The 17,942-nt window shown below is 38.3% G+C and overlaps 1 protein-coding gene across 5 annotated transcripts in view; it reads right to left on the bottom strand.

The window, feature by feature from the left end:
• The window catches only part of INTS2 (integrator complex subunit 2), a 50,341-nt gene extending 32,903 nt beyond the window's left edge, over nucleotides 1-17,438 (bottom strand). Inside the window, exons 1-8 of one of the 5 annotated variants that reach the window (XM_023732691.1) lie at nucleotides 17,334-17,438; nucleotides 11,655-11,961; nucleotides 10,892-11,030; nucleotides 8,074-8,176; nucleotides 7,121-7,234; nucleotides 3,412-3,542; nucleotides 2,814-2,987; nucleotides 905-1,131 (exon numbers count right to left, since the gene is read on the bottom strand). In XM_023732691.1, the coding sequence (XP_023588459.1) occupies nucleotides 905-1,131; nucleotides 2,814-2,987; nucleotides 3,412-3,542; nucleotides 7,121-7,234; nucleotides 8,074-8,176; nucleotides 10,892-11,030; nucleotides 11,655-11,961; nucleotides 17,334-17,370 (1,232 nt within the window). In that variant the 5' untranslated portion in view covers nucleotides 17,371-17,438. Of the gene's footprint in view, nucleotides 1-904; nucleotides 1,132-2,813; nucleotides 2,988-3,411; nucleotides 3,543-7,120; nucleotides 7,235-8,073; nucleotides 8,177-10,891; nucleotides 11,031-11,654; nucleotides 11,962-12,476; nucleotides 12,924-12,945; nucleotides 13,137-13,174; nucleotides 13,245-17,333 lie in introns of those variants that run through there. The other 4 variants (XM_004377845.2, XM_023732692.1, XM_023732694.1 and 1 more) reach the window with 4 other exon arrangements.
• Between the last annotated feature and the right edge of the window lie 504 nt (nucleotides 17,439-17,942).

Genomic DNA, 17,942 nt, shown 5'->3' on the forward strand with positions numbered 1-17,942 from the left:
ACGGTCAGCTATTTCTTCTATTTACATTTGGTTCAAATGTCACTTCCAGTGTTAACACTTTTTGTTTCTTTAATACACTTTCATCTTTATTGGCCAATTTTCTCTTTCAATTATCCATTTTAAAATTTCATGTGGGTTCATCACTGAGAGACAAGGAGGTAACACAATTACACGTTTTGCTGTCTGTACATGAGCTGAATAACAGATGCACAATGAGCTGACAAACTTTAAAGAAGTGATAGGATGATCAATGATCACAATGTGCATATGTTATTTACACAGTGATTTGTGACCTGAAGAGCTCACAATTAAGTTTGTATTTAACGCAATTACTTGGTTGATATACTGTGGTAACTAAAATTTGAACCATGTTTGGAAAGTGATGTTATTTAAGTGTAGTAACTAATATTCATGTATATTAATGCATATTAGGACCGCGCAAAGTGAGGACTGTATGTATAACAGTTGAGGACATTATTCAAAAGGATGCGGTGAAATGATTTAGAAACCTTGTGCTTAATATAACCACATCATAGCAATTTTAAAGAATTACTTACTTCAACTAGCTGCATAGGGCAGGTAAGGTATCAATCACACATCATTCATTATAGTCTTATCAAGCTGTGGTGAAATCATAGGTTTCTTTACACTGTGATTAGAAATGGATAAACTGCTCTGGCACCTCCAATATTTACATAATTGTATTTACAAATCAGACCAAAATAAACAGACATGCCTCAGCTAGGAATGCTCTGCCTTAGGACTTCATTTTTGATCTAGGCCAGCCTATACCTATACCAAACAGAAAACTTGCCTCTGAATAAAAGGCCTTTGGTTCACTTTCTTGGGATTAGAAATAAGAAAGTAAAGTGACAAAAAGGTAAAATATCAAATTATTGAATACTTGAGTCCAGCGATCCCCATCAAAGCACAGTACAGACGTAAGAGTGCACTGGCTTTCACAACATGCTCTTCTTTCAGTCCCGAATACACAGACACATTGGGCTCCATCTCCACATCAGCTTCTTCCACAATGCGGGTACTTCTTACTGTGGGGAGAATGCCCATCAACTCCAGAAGAAGCTGCCTTCTCATTTGCCAAAGGACAGAACTGCTGTTCTCTCTTTTTCTCTGTAAGAAATATGGGCCACAAAAGGAAGAAAGCATAGGGTACTTAACCACACAAAAAGGGAGCTCAAACAAAGCCCCTCAGTTAAAACATCTGAAATTGATCTATTTGAGGAGGATGTCATAACTGCATAAATCAATCAAGTCAACTCAAAATCCAGCTTTACTTCATTTGAACAATACTCTATTCACCCTAACTTGGATTCGCTGTAGAAGGAAAACTAAACTAATCACTATTTGAACTGTAGGATACTCTTTAAATAGTACTTTCAATTATATAATAGAAAATGCTCAAATTTTGGAGACAAAGATCTTGGGTTTAAACCCCAGCCCTGCTATTAATTTATTATGTACTTTTAGGTATATTAGTTAACCTCTCTGAACCCCAATTTCCTTAATGACAAAGAAACAGATATTATATTACCAATATTTAACTCACAGGGTTGTTATGATTAAGAGTTCACAAGTCTATCACTCCCACAGTTCTTCACGCAGGGACAATGTCTTAGTCATTTCTTTCTCTGTAGGGCCTAACACTGTGCCTGACATATAGCATACCGCTCAATGTCTGTTAAATCCACAAACGAATGAACAAAGAAAGATAACAAATATGAAAGCAGTTCTAAGCTGTGAAGGGCTATGTAAATGTTAGTTAATTATTATTTTTAGAGTGTTTCCAAGTAAATGGTAAACCTGCTTTAATATTAACATTAAGTTCAAAGAAGAAAAGTTTATTGCATACAAATGACAAGTACAAACAAGATGAACATGTCAAGTGCTCAGAACAAGTGCCTGATATATAGAAGGCATACAATAAAAGTAACTTCCTTTAAAAAGAGTAAAGCTTAAAACTAGTTTTCGATGGGTTAGAAATAAAGCAGAATTGGGAAACAGAAAAGTATGGTGATTCAGTAGCATAAAAAACAGGCTGGAGGATCTAAGCAGGGCTTATGCTACTGTCCAGCTGAGTGAGCTCAAGTTAAAAATCAGTCTTCATTAGTTCCTTCACAGGGACTCTATTCACAGAGTTACTACGGATATTTTTTGAAAAAGTAAAATATCTTGCAAGTTAAAAACGGTTGCAAAATACAAAAGTTACTGAATATGTTAATAATTCGTTTTGATGATATAACACAGCAGTCCTCACAAGTCTGACCCTGGAACACTAGGGATTTCCAAGACTCATTCAGGGGATCCAGAAGATCCAAAATATTTCCTTAATAATACAAAGACGTCATTTAACTTCTTCACTCGCATTCTCTCACAACTGTACAGTGCAGTTTTCCAAAGACCTCTATTAAGACAGACCTTAAAGAGACTTATAAAAATGTAAAACGAGACCACTCTCAATAAATTTGTTTCAGAAAACAGTTATTTTTGATAAAAATTATATATTATTTTATTTAGGTTCACATTTAATACATTTATTATTGTTATGCTTAAATGAATTAATACTTCAAAACTTTGTTTTAATTCCTAACATGGTAAATATTGATAGATAAAAGCAACACAAACAAAAGCTCTTTGGTATCCTCAATGATTTTAATAATGTAAAGGGTTCCTGAGATCAAGAAGTTTGAGAACCCCTGGTCTAATTACATCATCCTGAAGGTGTTTCTTCCTCTTTTAGTAATTGCCAATATATCCTGCCCCTTAGCCTATACAGATATCAATTTATCCCTCACCTGCTGTCCATTTCGGATAAAAGTTCCAAACCAAGTCCGGACTTTTGCATTTGTTCCAAGAAGCAAACCACTAACAAAACAAACCAAGTCACTCACTCCATCTTCAAAAGCTTCATTTTTAGTATGATCCAATGTCAAAGCCACTCCAAGACCGGGCAAGTGACATTCTTCTACCTAATATGCAAAGAAAACAAACTGAACTCAATTTCATAAGGAAAAGGGCCAGGATGCTTCAGAATCTAAAGCAAGTTTGCCCACTGCCATCGAGTTGATTCTGACTCATAGCGACCCCATAGGGTTTCCAAAGTTGTAAGTTTCTATGAAAGCAGACTGCCACATCTTTCTCCCACTGAGCCACTGGTGGTTTTGAACCGCCAACCTTCAGTTAGCAGTCACGCATTTTAACCACTGTGCCACCAGGCCTCCTTAAAGCAAGTTTAGAGGATGATACTTCACAAAACATAAAAATCTAGAAAGTAACACAATCTAGTATATCACTACAATTCCCAACCCCTACAAGATTTTCAAGCCATCTTGAAAAAAGTTCTTAATCCTATTATAAAGGCTTTTGTTTCATAAAAACAACAGAATCTCTTACCACCATGCCTCGAACTTTGAGGGCCTGAGAAGGATTCATTTTACATAAAAAGCGTAAGGCGTCTGTCCTGCGTCTTCCTCCAAGACTTTCCTCATCTTGTCGTTCTCCATTCTTGATTAGGCCTCTACAAACTGCACATTAAAGAACCTCTATTACTTCAGACTTTGTAAGTACAATATTAGAAACAATTTATTCAGCCTTAAGAATCATTCGTTTATGCAAATTAGACACTATAGAAGATCAGGGAACTTAAAAAAAATAGCATTTGAAACTGGCCAAAATAAAACAAAGAGTGGAAAGAGACTTTAAAAAAGAATATACCGACCTCTGGGGCAATATTAAGCAGTCAAACATACTTGTAATGAGTCTCAGAAAAGTGGGAAGAGTGGAATAGAAAAAAATATATGAAGAAATAAAAGGTGATTTTTTTTTTTCAAATTTGATGAAATCTATAAACCCACAGATGCAAGAAATTCAATGGGTCCCAAGTAGGATAAGCTCAAAGAAAATCATACCAACACACATCACAATCAAATTTTTGAAAAACAGTGATAAAGATAAAAACTTAAAAGCAGCTCAGGGGGTGGGGGGGAGCACTACCTACAGAGAAACAAAGATTAAAAATTACCACAGACGATAGAATGACATCTTTAAAAAGCTGAAAGAAAATGTCAACCTAAAATTTTAAACCTAGTGAAAAAACAAAAAAACCAGGAAACAATAAGTGTTGGTGAGGATGCAGAGAAACTGGAACTCTTATGCTTTGCCGGGGGGGATGTAAAATGGTACAGCCACTGTAGAAAACAGTCTGGCAGTTCCTCAAAAAGTTATACACAGAATTACCTATGACCCAGCAATTCCACTCCTAGGTATATACCCAAAAGAATTGAAAGCGGGGACTCAAACAGATATTTGTACAACAATGTTCATTACAGCATTACTCAAAACAGCCAAAAGGTGAAAACAACCCAAATATCCACCAATGGATAAACAAAATATAGTATATCCATACAATGGAATATCATGCAGCCATAAAAAGGAATGAAGTTCTGATACACGCTACAACATGGATGAACCTTGAAAACACTATACTAAGTGAAGTAAGTTGGACACAAAAGGAAAAATATTGTATGGTTTCATTTATATGAGGTATTTAAAACAGGCAAATTCATAGAGGCAGAAAGTAGAATAGAGGTTACCAGGGGCTAGGGGAGGAAGAAATAAGGAATTACTGTTTAAGGGATATAAAGTTTCTGTATGGGATGATAAAAAAGATTTGAAAATGGGTAACAGTGATGGCTATACAACATTGTGAATGTACTTAATGCCATTATATTGTATACTCAAAAATAGTTAAAATGATACATTTTGTTATGTATACTTTACCACAATAAAAAAATGCTGGTATATTATAAAGATAAAATAATAACATAAATACAAACTGTGGAGTTTATAACACACATGCAAGTAAAATCTATGACAATGATGACAAAAAGTACAGGAAGGGAAAAATACATTATACATGAAGAGGTATATGGCCATTTATAAGTAGACTGCCATAAGTTAAAGATGCATACTATGAATCCTAGAATAACCCCTAAAATATAAAGCAAAAAAGTAGAGCTAATAAGGCAGCAGTGGAGATAAAATGGAATCCCAAAAAATTTCAATCCAACTTACGAAAGAAAAAGAAGAAAAGGGAACAAAGATGGGACAAATAGAAAACAAACAGCAAGATCATGAATTTAAAACTACCCATCACAATAATCACATTAAATATAACTAGTCTAAACACTCCAATAAAAAGGCAGAGATTGTCAGACTAGATTAAAAAAAGTATGCCTGTCTATAAGAAATCCACTTTAAATAGAAAGCACAGATTAAAAATAAAAGATGGAAAAAAATATATACCATGCAAACACTTATTGGAAGGAAGATGGCATGGCTGTATTAAACCAAAGTAAACTTCAGAACCAAGAATATTACCAGGGATAAAGAAGAACATTTCATAATATAAATAGATAAATAAACAAAAGGTTCAATTCGTCAAGAAGACATAACAATCCTAAATGTGCATAGACCTGTTATATAAACGAGTCGAAAATGTTCTCTGGATATTGGCCCCAAGTTCTTTACTTCATTACTTCATAGCAAGCTGAGGCCTATCACCACAAAAAGCCTGCCAGTGCCAAACTCAAATTTGCACACATACAATTGTTTTAAAATCAGCCCAAATAAGCATATTTTCAGCCACTTAGAGCTCTCCTACTTTATATACCCTGTGAAACTGCACCCAACATCAAGTAGCCATCCATAAGATAAAATCCTGTAGTTATAACGACCCTAAGATGCTACTAGGTCTCTGAGTGGCATAAGCAGTTTGCAACTGGCTACTAACCTAAAGGTTGGTAGGCCAAACCCACCCAGTGGCACTAAGGAAGAAAGGCCTGGTGGTCTTCCATAAAGATTATGGCCAAGAAAACCCTACGGAGCAGTTCTACTCTGTGACACATTGACTCCCACCAGTTACCGTCAACTTGAGGGCAATGGATTTGGTTTTTTGGTTTAAGGTGCTACTGTCTTCGCAGCTCTCTGACCCAGAAACTCCTCGCCTTTCTGCAGAAGCGCCTCTCAAAAATGTACGCAAGTCCCTCTTCTCTTCTCTTCTTCTCCTTCTGGTGGCTCCCTGCACCACTTGCCTCTGGAAGACCTCCTGCTGTGGGGGACCACCCTCTATATGTGGCTGTCAGTGCATCAGCCCCAGTAAACAGCTTGTCGTGCAGGGCCGCTATCTCTTGGTCTTATCTTTTCCTTGATCAGTCCCAAATACCCTCGAACTCACGACAGGACTCAATAGCAGAGCTCCAAAACACATAAAGCAAAAACTGACAGAACTGAAAGAACAAACTGACAAATCCACAATAATGTTTGGAGACATCAACATTAGTTTCTCAGTAATTGATAGAATAAGTAGGATGAAAATCAGCAAGGACATACTTCAGTAAGGGCTTTCACACATTATGTGATATTTAATAACTCTTTTAGAAAAATAAGGGAAATATTATTATTATCTTCATTTTACAGATAAGAAGTTAAATATTTTGATGGAGATCACACAATGAGTGAATGTCAAAGCCAGGAATTATGACCCCAGATCTAGTGTTTTTTCTTCCCTGGCTCCCATTTCACAAATTGCCTTGCTCAAAAATTGTATGTTGTTTTTATTTTCTATCACATTGACCCAACTATGGTTCACAATAATCTTCAATCACTAGTAGTTTGAAATAGAGGTGAAAAATTTTAGCTGATTTTCCTCAATGTCTACCTTGTACTTTTCTGCAAACTGGCAGCAATAAAGCTAAAAAAGAAAGGTCTGATCGCAGACATTTCTGATTACATGTATCTCATACTGCTCTTTAGCTATTTCACAGATATACGCCTCCTCCCCTTTGTTCCTTGAGCAAAGGAATTATATCTACTAGTCCTTTGGTATTTTTTATTGTCCTATTATAGTACTGGCGTTGCATCATTTTGCTACATACTCTCTACTAAAATTGGAAATCTCAAAGCAATTTTGAAAATCTCTAAATTTGATATTTCTACAACAGACACTCACTAAACAACTTTCAGAAGTTAAAATCTCAAATAAAATCCCACAAATGTTTCTTCTTAGCTCAAAAAAAGAAAACCTGTTTTTTAATTCTGTTACCTTCATTAAAACTATCAGGAACATTGGCCACCAAGAGACACAAGAACCAGGCACCATTTCTAACATGCAGCAAGGCTTCAGCTACATCGACTATAGGAAGCAGGGAAGGGAGCTCTATAAGAAAACAAAGTCAATGTTACTATGAAGGAATGATATTTCATTATATCATACATTAAATATCGTTTCACATTTCACAGATGTCATCTGAAATTATTTAAATTAAGGTAGTTTCTTTTCATAGTCTAAAGCTGAGCTGTCCAATAGGACAGGCACTAGTCACAGGTGACTATTTAAATTTAAATTAAATAAAATTTAAAATAGTTCAGTTCCTCAGTTATAGTATCCATATTTCAACTGCTTCACAGCCACATGAAGCTAATGGCCACTGTAGTGGACAGCACAAAACAGGACATTTCCATCACTGCAGAAAGTTCTATTGGACAATGCTGGTCTAAAGAATAGTTTTCATGAAAATCTTCTTTGCATTTTTAGGTCCTTATAATTCTGATCACATATGGCTATTATAAAGAATCTAGAAAATACAAAAAAGTATTATCAACTCTAATCCCATCCATCCCAGTTAATAATTTGCAATTACTTTATTTTAATTTCCCCATGGGTACTGTTTTTGTTTTCACTTTAAACATAACTTGGATTATATCCTACTCATCTTTTGCCCCTTGCTTTTATCATTTAATGTATTGAGTATTTTCCAAAATCATTAAATTTCTTCAAATATATCATTTTAATGGCTGCATAGTATGTCATACTACAGAAATAATATAAGTTACTTAATTACTGTCCTATTATTAGTCATTTTTACTTAAACTTTTAAGGTACATTTTTATTAGATTATCCTTAAAATAACAAAACAGTCCAAATTAAGAAGTTATGTACTATCACTTAACAAGAAACTATTATCTAAAAATGTATCTTAGCATTCAGTACAGTACCTGCTTGTAAAATACAAAGTACATCTGCAGCTTCCTCCAAATAGACTGGACTCTCAAAGAGCTCAGAAGACTTGAGAAAAAATTCCCCATTGGATTCAGATACCTAAAAGAAAAAGGAAAATGATGAACTCTATTAATTTCATCTTACTTTTAAATCAAATCCCTTAGTTATAAAAAATTGTGTATTGAACTCACAGACCATGTCTCTTAGTATATAACTAATACACTGCAGCAGAACATGCAGTATTTGATTTGATCAATTTTAACTAATTTAACCACAATTAGTAGTCACAGAATTATTATTTAGATATGACAGTATCGGTCTCAAGAAGTGATTTCTACTAAATATTTGGAGGCATCTGGAATTAAAGGATAAGACAAGTCAAAGAAATGAACTAGGAATGCTACCTACATAAACTGTAGCTCCGAGAAAGCCAAAAAAAGCTGTAAACTTAAAGCACTATGATAAACAAATTCAAGTTCAATTCTAAACGAACTGTAGGAAAAAACAAAGAATGAAAACTTAGGTCAACAAAAGTACCTAGTAACTTTTTCAAAAACTTCCTACAGTAGCTTCATCATCACAAATGCGAAAGAGTACTAAACTGAAAAACTGAAAGCCTCTCACAGACGAAAGGTCGTTTATATTATTAAAGTATTAAGAAAAAGATGCAGGAAACGTATTAGTTTAAATTAAAGAATCTCAGTATAGTAGCAAACAGCAATTGAAAGAAATTTTTTTTCCTTACTTTGCTCAGTGTGAACAATGTTTTTTTTTCTTTTTATTGTGCTTTAGGTAAAAGTTTACAGCTCAAGTTAACTTCTTACTCAAAAATTTATACACAAGACCACTATTATAAGAACTCAAGAAAAGATTTAAACATAGAAGAAAACAATCTTTGATGGTTACAAGGGTGGGGAGGGAGGGAGAGGGGAATTCACTAACCAGACAGTAGACAAGAATTAGGTGAAGGGAAGGACAACACACACTACAGGGGAAGTCAGCACAACTGGACTAAACCAAAAGCTAAGAAGTTTCCTGGATACAACAAAAAACACTTCAAGGGAGAGAGTAGCAAGGGCGGGGGTCTGGGAACCATGCTTTCAGGGGACATCTAGGTCAATTGGCATAACAAAGTTTATTAAGAAAATGTTCTGCATCCCACTTTGGTGAGGGGCATCTGGGGTCTTAAAAGCTAGTGAGTGGCCATCTAAGATGCATCAATCGGTCCCAACCCACCTGGAGCAAAGGAGAATGAAGAACACCAAAAACACAGGGAAAATATCAGCCCAAGAGACAACAGGGCCACATAAACCAGAGACTCCATCAGCCTGAGACCAGAAGAACTAGACGGTGCCCAGCTACCAGCAATGACTGCCCTGACAGGGAACACAATAGAGAGTCCCTAATGGAGCAGGAGAAAAGTGGGGTTCAGAACTCAAATTCTAGTAAAAATACCAGACTTAATGGTCTGACTGAGACTGGAGGGACCATGGAAGACAAGGTCCCTGGACTCTCTGTTAGCCCAAAACTAAAACCATTCCCGAAGCCAACTCTTCAGACAAAGATTAGACTGGACTATAAGACATAAAATGATACTCGTGAAGAGTGTGTTTCTTAGCTCAAGTAGGTACATGAGTCTAAATGGGCAGCTCCTGTCTGGAGGCAAGATGAGAAGGCAGAAAGGGACAGGAGCTGGTTGAATGGACATGGGAAATCCAGGGTGGAAAGGAAGAGTGTGCTGTCACAGTATGGGGAGAGCAACTAGGGTCACATAGCAGTGTGTGTATGAATTTTTTATGAGAAACTAACTTGAACTGTCAATTTTCATTTAAAGCGCAATTAAAAAAATTGTACACATATTTGTTTTTGAAAGAAATTTTACAAAGATTTATAACATATTTTAAAAACTCATCTAAAACTGGCTCAAAACCCCCTTGAAGTATTTTCCTTGGAAAGAGAATTTAAACTTAATCTTTTTGTCCACAATTTATAAAACAGAATTTTATTTATTAGAAATTAACTGATCCCAAACTTCTAACAATAAATGTTTGCCTCTGAAACTCTGGGCCTAATCTCATATAAGCCATCTTAATATGATGATTCAATTTATTTCTTTATATGGTAGACCCTTGACATTCATGAATTTTAAAATTCAGAGTTTCTATTAACCATAATTACTCAAAGGTCCATGACATAAATAATCAATAATTTTGCTGAGAAGAAAAGCTGAACAGCCTTCATTAGTGTACAGAAGCAATTTTATCAGCTAGTGAGTGAGGCTAGCCAATCATCCTACATCCACCTCTCAACTCTGCTTTGATACTGTCTACACAGTTATATATGAGATAATGCCCATTCAGGGTCTAAAGGAATCACGAACATTTTTGTTACACCTCACTACATTTTATGGGAGAAATTGTATCTTATTAAGGTATTATCAAATTTGAAAATGTGTACAAGTCTTGAAATATACTTCTTTAAATGTCAAGAAGCCATTGTACATGTCTAACAGTGGATTTTTGCAAGTACTTTACAGAAAACTCAGTTGTAATAAATTATGCAATTTGTATTTCCATACAGATAAATAATAGCTTCTCAAAATCCCTAGAATACAGATACAAAGAATAGGCACAAATGAGAAAAAATAATAACTAGAGAAAGAAAACCTTCAAAGGCAGGCTTTTAATATTCTTTCAGCCTCTGAAAGGAAAACACTTGCATATCAAATAGAAGAGGATGCAACCTGCCTGCCTTCTTTGCCTACCTTCTATTTGATAATCATGCATATTTTAAGCTATGATTAAAAAAAAGTACCTTGTTCATAATTGCCAACAATTCACTAAGCACAAGACGCAATCGACGAGGTGAATCACTGTGTTCAAATTCTAATGTCAGTCCATGCTGAAGCTGTGAAACCAGGATGCTCTCTCCACTGCCTCCTCCAAGTTTGTGCCTAATAAAGTATAAACATATTAAACAATTATGAGAACACTGGTATGGAAATAGTAGTGTAAAAATTATCTTTTATTGAAATAATCTACAAAAGAATGTATGAATTCTAAACACGCTCTATTATTCTGAAATACTATTTAGTTTGCCTATCTCAGGAATTCACAACCTATATAAAGACTCCCTCACAATGGATAGTTAACATCCACTTCCATTAACAACAGTGGCTCACTTTTGGATTTACAATGGGACAGGGAAGGACAAAGTATCTGCCCAGAATCTTCAGGAATCAATGTAAGCTTAAAAAACCTCCAAGGTGAAGCCAATAAATCCTTCTACTCTAGAATTCATGCTACCCACCTCCCATTGAGAGTAATTGGCCTAACCAGTTTAGCCCAAATACAAATAGTGTACATGCCAAATTCCCTTACATGTTGTATGAGCTTCAAAAGATCCTAGAATTTAACTATAAATAGAAAAGATCTAAGTAAAATGCTCTCCAAAGTTTAGATTCTCATTCTTCTCTTTTTCTGGAGAACTGCATCCAATAAAAAGCTCTGAAAAAATTTGATTCCCTATTCTTTGGCAAATGCAAGTAAATCCCACATCACAGATTATATAACTTTACCTAAGCTGCTGTTCTTTGCTTGCATCCTGTTCTAAAGCATGGAAGTCCACAGACAACAACGCAACAATGGAGTTGACCGCTTCCACTCCAGACAAAAGGCGAAGAATAAGTTTTTTATCCTGAGCCCAGCTTTGGCTCTGGTCAGCAGGAGCGCAAAGTGCCATCCGCACCAAGCACGGCAGGAGAAGTCTTAATTCTGGATCACTTAAAGATGCCAGACGAACGACATCCACCTTCTGCATTGCCTCAAATGCAAAAGGGCTGACAAACTGAAGGCTTGTACACTCAGTCATTATCACTGTTAATCCTAAGGGTAAAAAAAAAAAAAAATGAAAGCAATGGTACAAATCCCAGATGTACGAATGCCCCTCTTTCTAAAAACCCTGAAAAATGAGGTCCTTATATTGGCACTGTTCCTGGCACAAATCTAATGCAAGGCTTGTCTGTCTCCCTGTTTCTGTTGTCATCTGGAAAATGAAAGATAAGTAACAGGCCCAAGGTAATATTACTAGTTAGTGGCGACACCCAATTCTCATCCACTAAATCCCAATCCAAGACTTTATCCACTATGCCAGTCAATACAGTGGTACGTAACACCTGACTACCTTACACTACGTGGATCATTAATTAAAAAGCTGAAATCATGCCTTCTGCCCACTGTGGGATGCCCAGCAAGCAGCAAGTAAAGTTCTTTCATATGAACTCCAGAAGGTATGTAAATTAAATGAATAGCCATAGTTTAGAACGGCCGTTTCCTGCAGCTCTTTAGTTTCACATGCCTACCCAACATATATAGAGAACTGATGGGCTTCTCTCTCTCACCCTCCAAGAGTCGGTGGACGCATTGGTAAATCACCGCAGTGATTAGAAGCGGTGCCAGACAGAAGGCTGTGGAGTCCCTAAAACTATGTCCCCTGTGTCACTAGACGGGCACTTAGTAACTTGGGCACTCCTGTCTTCAGTAGTCAGAGGCAAAAAAAAAAAAAAAAAGAATGAAAAAGAAAAGGCAGTGAGCCGGTAGCCAAAACCATTCCCTCGCAGACCAGCAGAAACGTTGTTTGCTTTTAAGCAGAAGGAGCTGGCCTTTTAACAGAGGGGCGGGCTGATGGAGCACAGGCGCCGAGACCTGTGTGTTCATACGTCTCGACCCGGGCATGACAAGAACCAGTCCCTAAGACGGAGAAAAGTCGGGTCGGCAGCAGACAAGGACCGGGGAACGCGCAAAGGCCTGAGAAGCAAATGCTTCATACCTTAAGATCTACCCTCCAGCCTCCCGGAACTCCCACCCCACCTCCCCGTCCTAGAGGCGGGTCGCGGAAGAAATGGAGAGCGCGGTCCGAAGTTGGGCCTAGGCGATCGTCCGGATTCCGAACTCTAGTTGCACCTCGAGTAGACCCAGGCACCAAGAACCTAGACGCCGGAACAACCGGGTCGATGGTGGGATGCGGGAAGGATGGGGACACCGCACAGAACCAGAACCGAAACTAGAGGGAAGGGAAAGCGGAGGAAACTGCCTCAACCTGCACCCAGCACCTTCATTCATCCCCAGTGTCTGACTCCCGTCGGCCACCGTACTGGATTGAGAGGAAGTGTGGCTGCGAGAGGAAGCCTAGAGACGACAGCGCTGATGCAACGGCGCGCGTGCGCAGGCCCGTCCTTTCCTCCCCCTACTTGCCGTGCCGGACTTCACCGCGAAGATGTAGAGTACTGATACCAGTCTGATTTCCTGAACGTACCAGCTGTGTCTTTTCAGATAAGTTATTAAATCCCTCAGAGGTTCAGTTTCTTCATCACAGGATTATTGTGGCATTCAAATGACAGCGTAAGTAAAAGAAATGTTAAAGTTGCCCCGAACACTAACAGAACTCGGCTGTACTCTTTTCTGTGTGCCATCCCACCACTATAGTTCTAGAATCCTAGGATTTATTAGAGACCTAAAAAGTAATCTAATCCCGCACCTTCTCCTTCCGCTCTCGACCTCACATCCACCGTCAAGAAATAAAGATGTTCCTTTCAGGGCTTTCAATTTAGAGTCCATAAGTCCTTAGAGGGCCATGGATGGGGTTTCAGGAATTCTCTGGAATCTGCAGAATTGTGCGTGAGTGTTTGACACTTCTGAAAAGAGAGTCCAAAAGTCCCAACAGCTTCTCAGAAAGGAGTCTGATTACCCAAAAAAGATGAAGAGCTACTGAGTCTCTGTATCTACCACCCGTCTGTCAGTATGTCTATAGTGGCTTGCATGTTGCTATGATGCTGGAAGCTAAGCCACCAGTATTTCAAATACCAGCAGGGTCATCAGGGTCATCATCTATGGTAGACCGAGAGAATGCAGACCAAGAAACTAAAAAAAAAAAGCCTGGCAATCTACTTCTGAAAATTAGCTAATGAATGGCAATCTACTTCTGAAAATTAGCTAATGAAGACCTAATGGATAACAATAGAGCATTGTGCAGTAGAGTGCTAGAACATGAACCCTTCAGGCTGGAACAACAACAACAAAAAAAACCAAACCCGTTGCCATCGAGTTGGGTCCGACTCATAGCGACCCTATAGGACAGAATAGAACTGCCCCATAGAGTTTCCAAGGAGCAGTTGGTAGATTCAGACTGCCAACCTTTTGGTTAGCAGCCAAGCTCTTAACCACTGCACCACCAGGGCTCCTTCAGGTTGGAAGGCACTAAAAATACAGTGGCCAAATCAGTGGACTCAAGCATGTCAACAATAGTGAAGATGGTGCAGGACCAGGTAGTGTTTTGTTTTGCACATGGGGTCCACGAGTCAAAGCTGAGTAGTTGGCAACTAACAACAACAGTCTATGTATCTCCATGTTATTTCTTGTTCTTGGTTAATTAACATGTACTTAGCATCTTCCAGTTACCAGGTATTGTGCTAGGAGCTAAAAATATACATAGAGAGAGAGATACAGTATGTTATAGTTTCCAGGCTTTGACATAGGGAATCATCTCTTTAAAAATAAGGTCCGACTTTCACCATGAGAAGAAAAGAACTAATGTGTACTGCACTGTTTCTCAAACTTTTTTCTACTGACCCACGGTAATACATTTCACATTGTGACCCAGAATACACATAAGCATATATACTCACGTATATAAACATATATATGTTGTATATTTAATACACTAGTATATTGCATATAATAAAATATATACATTAAATATACCAATCAATAAGTCCTGTCAATTGTACTTCTATCTCAAATTGATCCACTTCTATGACTGAAACTGCCATCTCTGTAGTAATATCTCCTATATGATTTCTTCAATCACTTTTATTCACTGCAACCAGAGATCTTTTAAAAATAAAAATCTGATATTGTCCCTCATCTCCTTAAAACCCTTCATGATATCCCTCTGTCCTTAGGATCAATCTCAAATCCTCAAACTGGCCTGTAAGGTATCATTTCTATGGTTGAAGTCCACATCTGAAAATGTGTTTCATTTTTGTTTTGTTTGTTGTTGTTAATGACACTAGGCTGTAATGTGATGACCCAGGCACTAATTCTAACTGTTGCCTTATCCTCTGTACTTAGGTAACCCATCCAACCCCTGAGCCTCTTATTATCTCTCTAGCCTCTTCTTGGGCTTCTGTCATCCTCTTCTCTATGCTAAGCCATACTAATTTCATTTTTCTAATGTTATGCTTTTCCTGCCTCAGAGATTTTCCACAGCAGCCATTCCTTCTGCTTAGGACACTCTTCCCCTACCTTTGACTGATTATTCTCAAGTCAGTTTAAATTATCACTACCTTAGAGAAGCTTTCCCTATTCTATCAGAACTCTTGTTGGTAGTTGCTGTCGAGTCAATTCAGACTCATGGCAACCTTGTGTGTGCAGAGTAGAGCTCCATAGGATTTCCAAGGCTGTGACCTTTTGAAAGGAGATCCCCAGGCCTATCTTCCGAGGTGCCCCTGGGTGGGTTGAAACTGCCAGCCTTTTGGCTAGTAGTCAAGCACTTAGCCATTTGTACCACCGAGGGACTCCTCTCAGTATTCTTTTTTCTTTTTTTTAATTGTGCTTTAAGTGAAAGTGTTAGTGTCTAAACAGAACTTTATACACACATTGTTATGTGACCTTAGTTGCTCTCCTTATACTGTGACAGCACACTCCTCCTTTCCACCCTGGATTTCCCGTGTCCATTCAGCCAGCTCCTGACCCTCTCTGCCTTCTCATCTCACCTCCAGACAGGAGCTGCCCATTTAGTCTCATGTATCTGCTTGAGCTAAAAAGCACACTCTTCACGAGTATCAGTTTATGTCCTATAGTTCAGTCTAATCTTTGTCTGAAGAGTTGACCTCAGAAATGGTTTTAGTTTTGGGCCATCTCAGTACTCTTAAATCCATCTGTATAACAGTTCCATTCCACCCTCCTTTGAAACACTCATTTTCTCTTGGAATTTCTATCTTCCCTGGTTAACAATATTAAAATATGAGTTTCCACTGAGCTCCTAGGGCAAGAGAAGCTATGTATATTACAGAGTGAGGTGTTTGAAACTACCATGCAGGACTTACAAGGAGGTGGGAGAAAACTACTTTTGGAACTCTTTAAAGTACTCCCCCACATTAAAGGTAATAAAAGTGTCAGGATTTGGAGATTAGGAGAGGATTTCTTTGGAAAGACTTCTACTGAGAGCTACCTTCCTTAGGTGGGACGTATGGGAAGGTGCTATTTCTTAATCCTAAGCCTAGTGGGAAGAGCTTAAGACTACTTAAAGAGGGCTTAAAATGTGGCCCCTATAACGTTCAGGGAAACCCTGGTGGCAGAGTAGTTAAGAGTTGCGGCTACTAACCAAAAGGCCAGCAGTTCAAATCCACCAGGTGCTCCTTGGAAGCTCTCTGGGGCAGTTCTACTCTGTCCTATGTAGAGTCGCTATGAGTCAGAATCGACTCGATGGCAACGGGTTTGCTTTTTTTTTTTTTTTGCTATAGTGTGCAGGGAGCCCTGGTGGCATAGTGGTTAAGAGCTCAGCTGCTAACCAAAAGGTCAGCAGTTCAAATCTGCCAGCTGCTGCTTGGAAACCCTATAGGGCAGTTCTACTCTGTCCTATAGGGTCGCTATGAGTCTCCACACTATACCAAAACAAAAACCAAACCCGTTGCTGTGGAGTCGATTCTGACTCACAGAAACCCGATAGGACATAGTAGAACTGCGCCGTAGGGTTTCCAAGGAGTGGCTGGTGGATTCAAACTGCCAATCTTTTGGTTAGTATAAGTCGGAATAGACTCGATGGCAATGGGTTTGTTTTTTTCTTTGTGGTTTTATAGTGTGGAGAGGGAGCCCTGGTGATGCAGTGGTTACAGCGCTCAGCTGCTAACCAGAAGGTCGTCGATTCAAACCCACCAGCCACTCCACGGGAGACAGATGTGGCAGTCTGCTTCTGTAAAGATTTACAACTTTGGAAACCCTATGGGGCAGTTCTACTCTCCTATAGGGTCCCTATGAGCTAGACAGCGGTGTGTTTGGTTTTTGGTTTGGTGGAGGACAGAGTAGATGGGGTCTGACTTCCACCTGGAAAACCTAGAGGGCAAAAACTAGACTGACAGGTTATTTTGATGCATTCATCCTGATAAGTAGACTGCAGGAGAGGATCTTCAGCAATGGGAAAATGGACGAATCTGTGAAGAATCCACGGAAGTGCCCAGAAGAGAGTGTACTTTAAATACCTGCCAAGTCCAGAGAGCAAGCATGAAGCAAGGTCATCAGGACTGACCCAGTCAAATAAGAGCTTTCTTGCTCTTGTCTCCTCTCCTCCCTCTCCACTTCTTGGGTCCTAGAAAGGTCAGAAACTGATATTAGCTCCCAGAGAGAGAAGGAGTGGAAGCCTAAATTCCTTTTCCCTGATTTAAGACTTCAGTCCTGCAACAGGTCAGAGCTAGTGGAAGGGAAGAAGCTTCACCTTTAAGGAAAATTGATGTTTTGATTATTACTTAGGGCTTACTTACTAATTTAGTTACTAAAGACACAGTGGTTGTGTCTTGAAACAACTGGATAACTGGTTGTTTTATCTAAGAGTGACCAGAAAAGCCCTAATGCCTGCCCAGAAACAAATTAGTTGATCAGAATAAATTTAAAGGGATAGTGGGAGACAAAAATGAAGTTGCTTTATAATTGCAATCTGAAATCCTGCTTGTTTAACATAAAGGTTACACCTGCTACATCATAAGCTCCATGAGAGCAGGGACTGTGTCTGTCTTACCCCTTGTGTATCTTGAACAACAATTCTGCCAGATGGTAAGAATTCAATAAATTTGTTGAATGAGGATTAGGTAGGT

Source organism: Trichechus manatus, unplaced genomic scaffold, assembly GCF_000243295.1.
Source record: "Trichechus manatus latirostris isolate Lorelei unplaced genomic scaffold, TriManLat1.0 scaffold00054, whole genome shotgun sequence".
Taxonomy (NCBI): domain Eukaryota; kingdom Metazoa; phylum Chordata; class Mammalia; order Sirenia; family Trichechidae; genus Trichechus; species Trichechus manatus.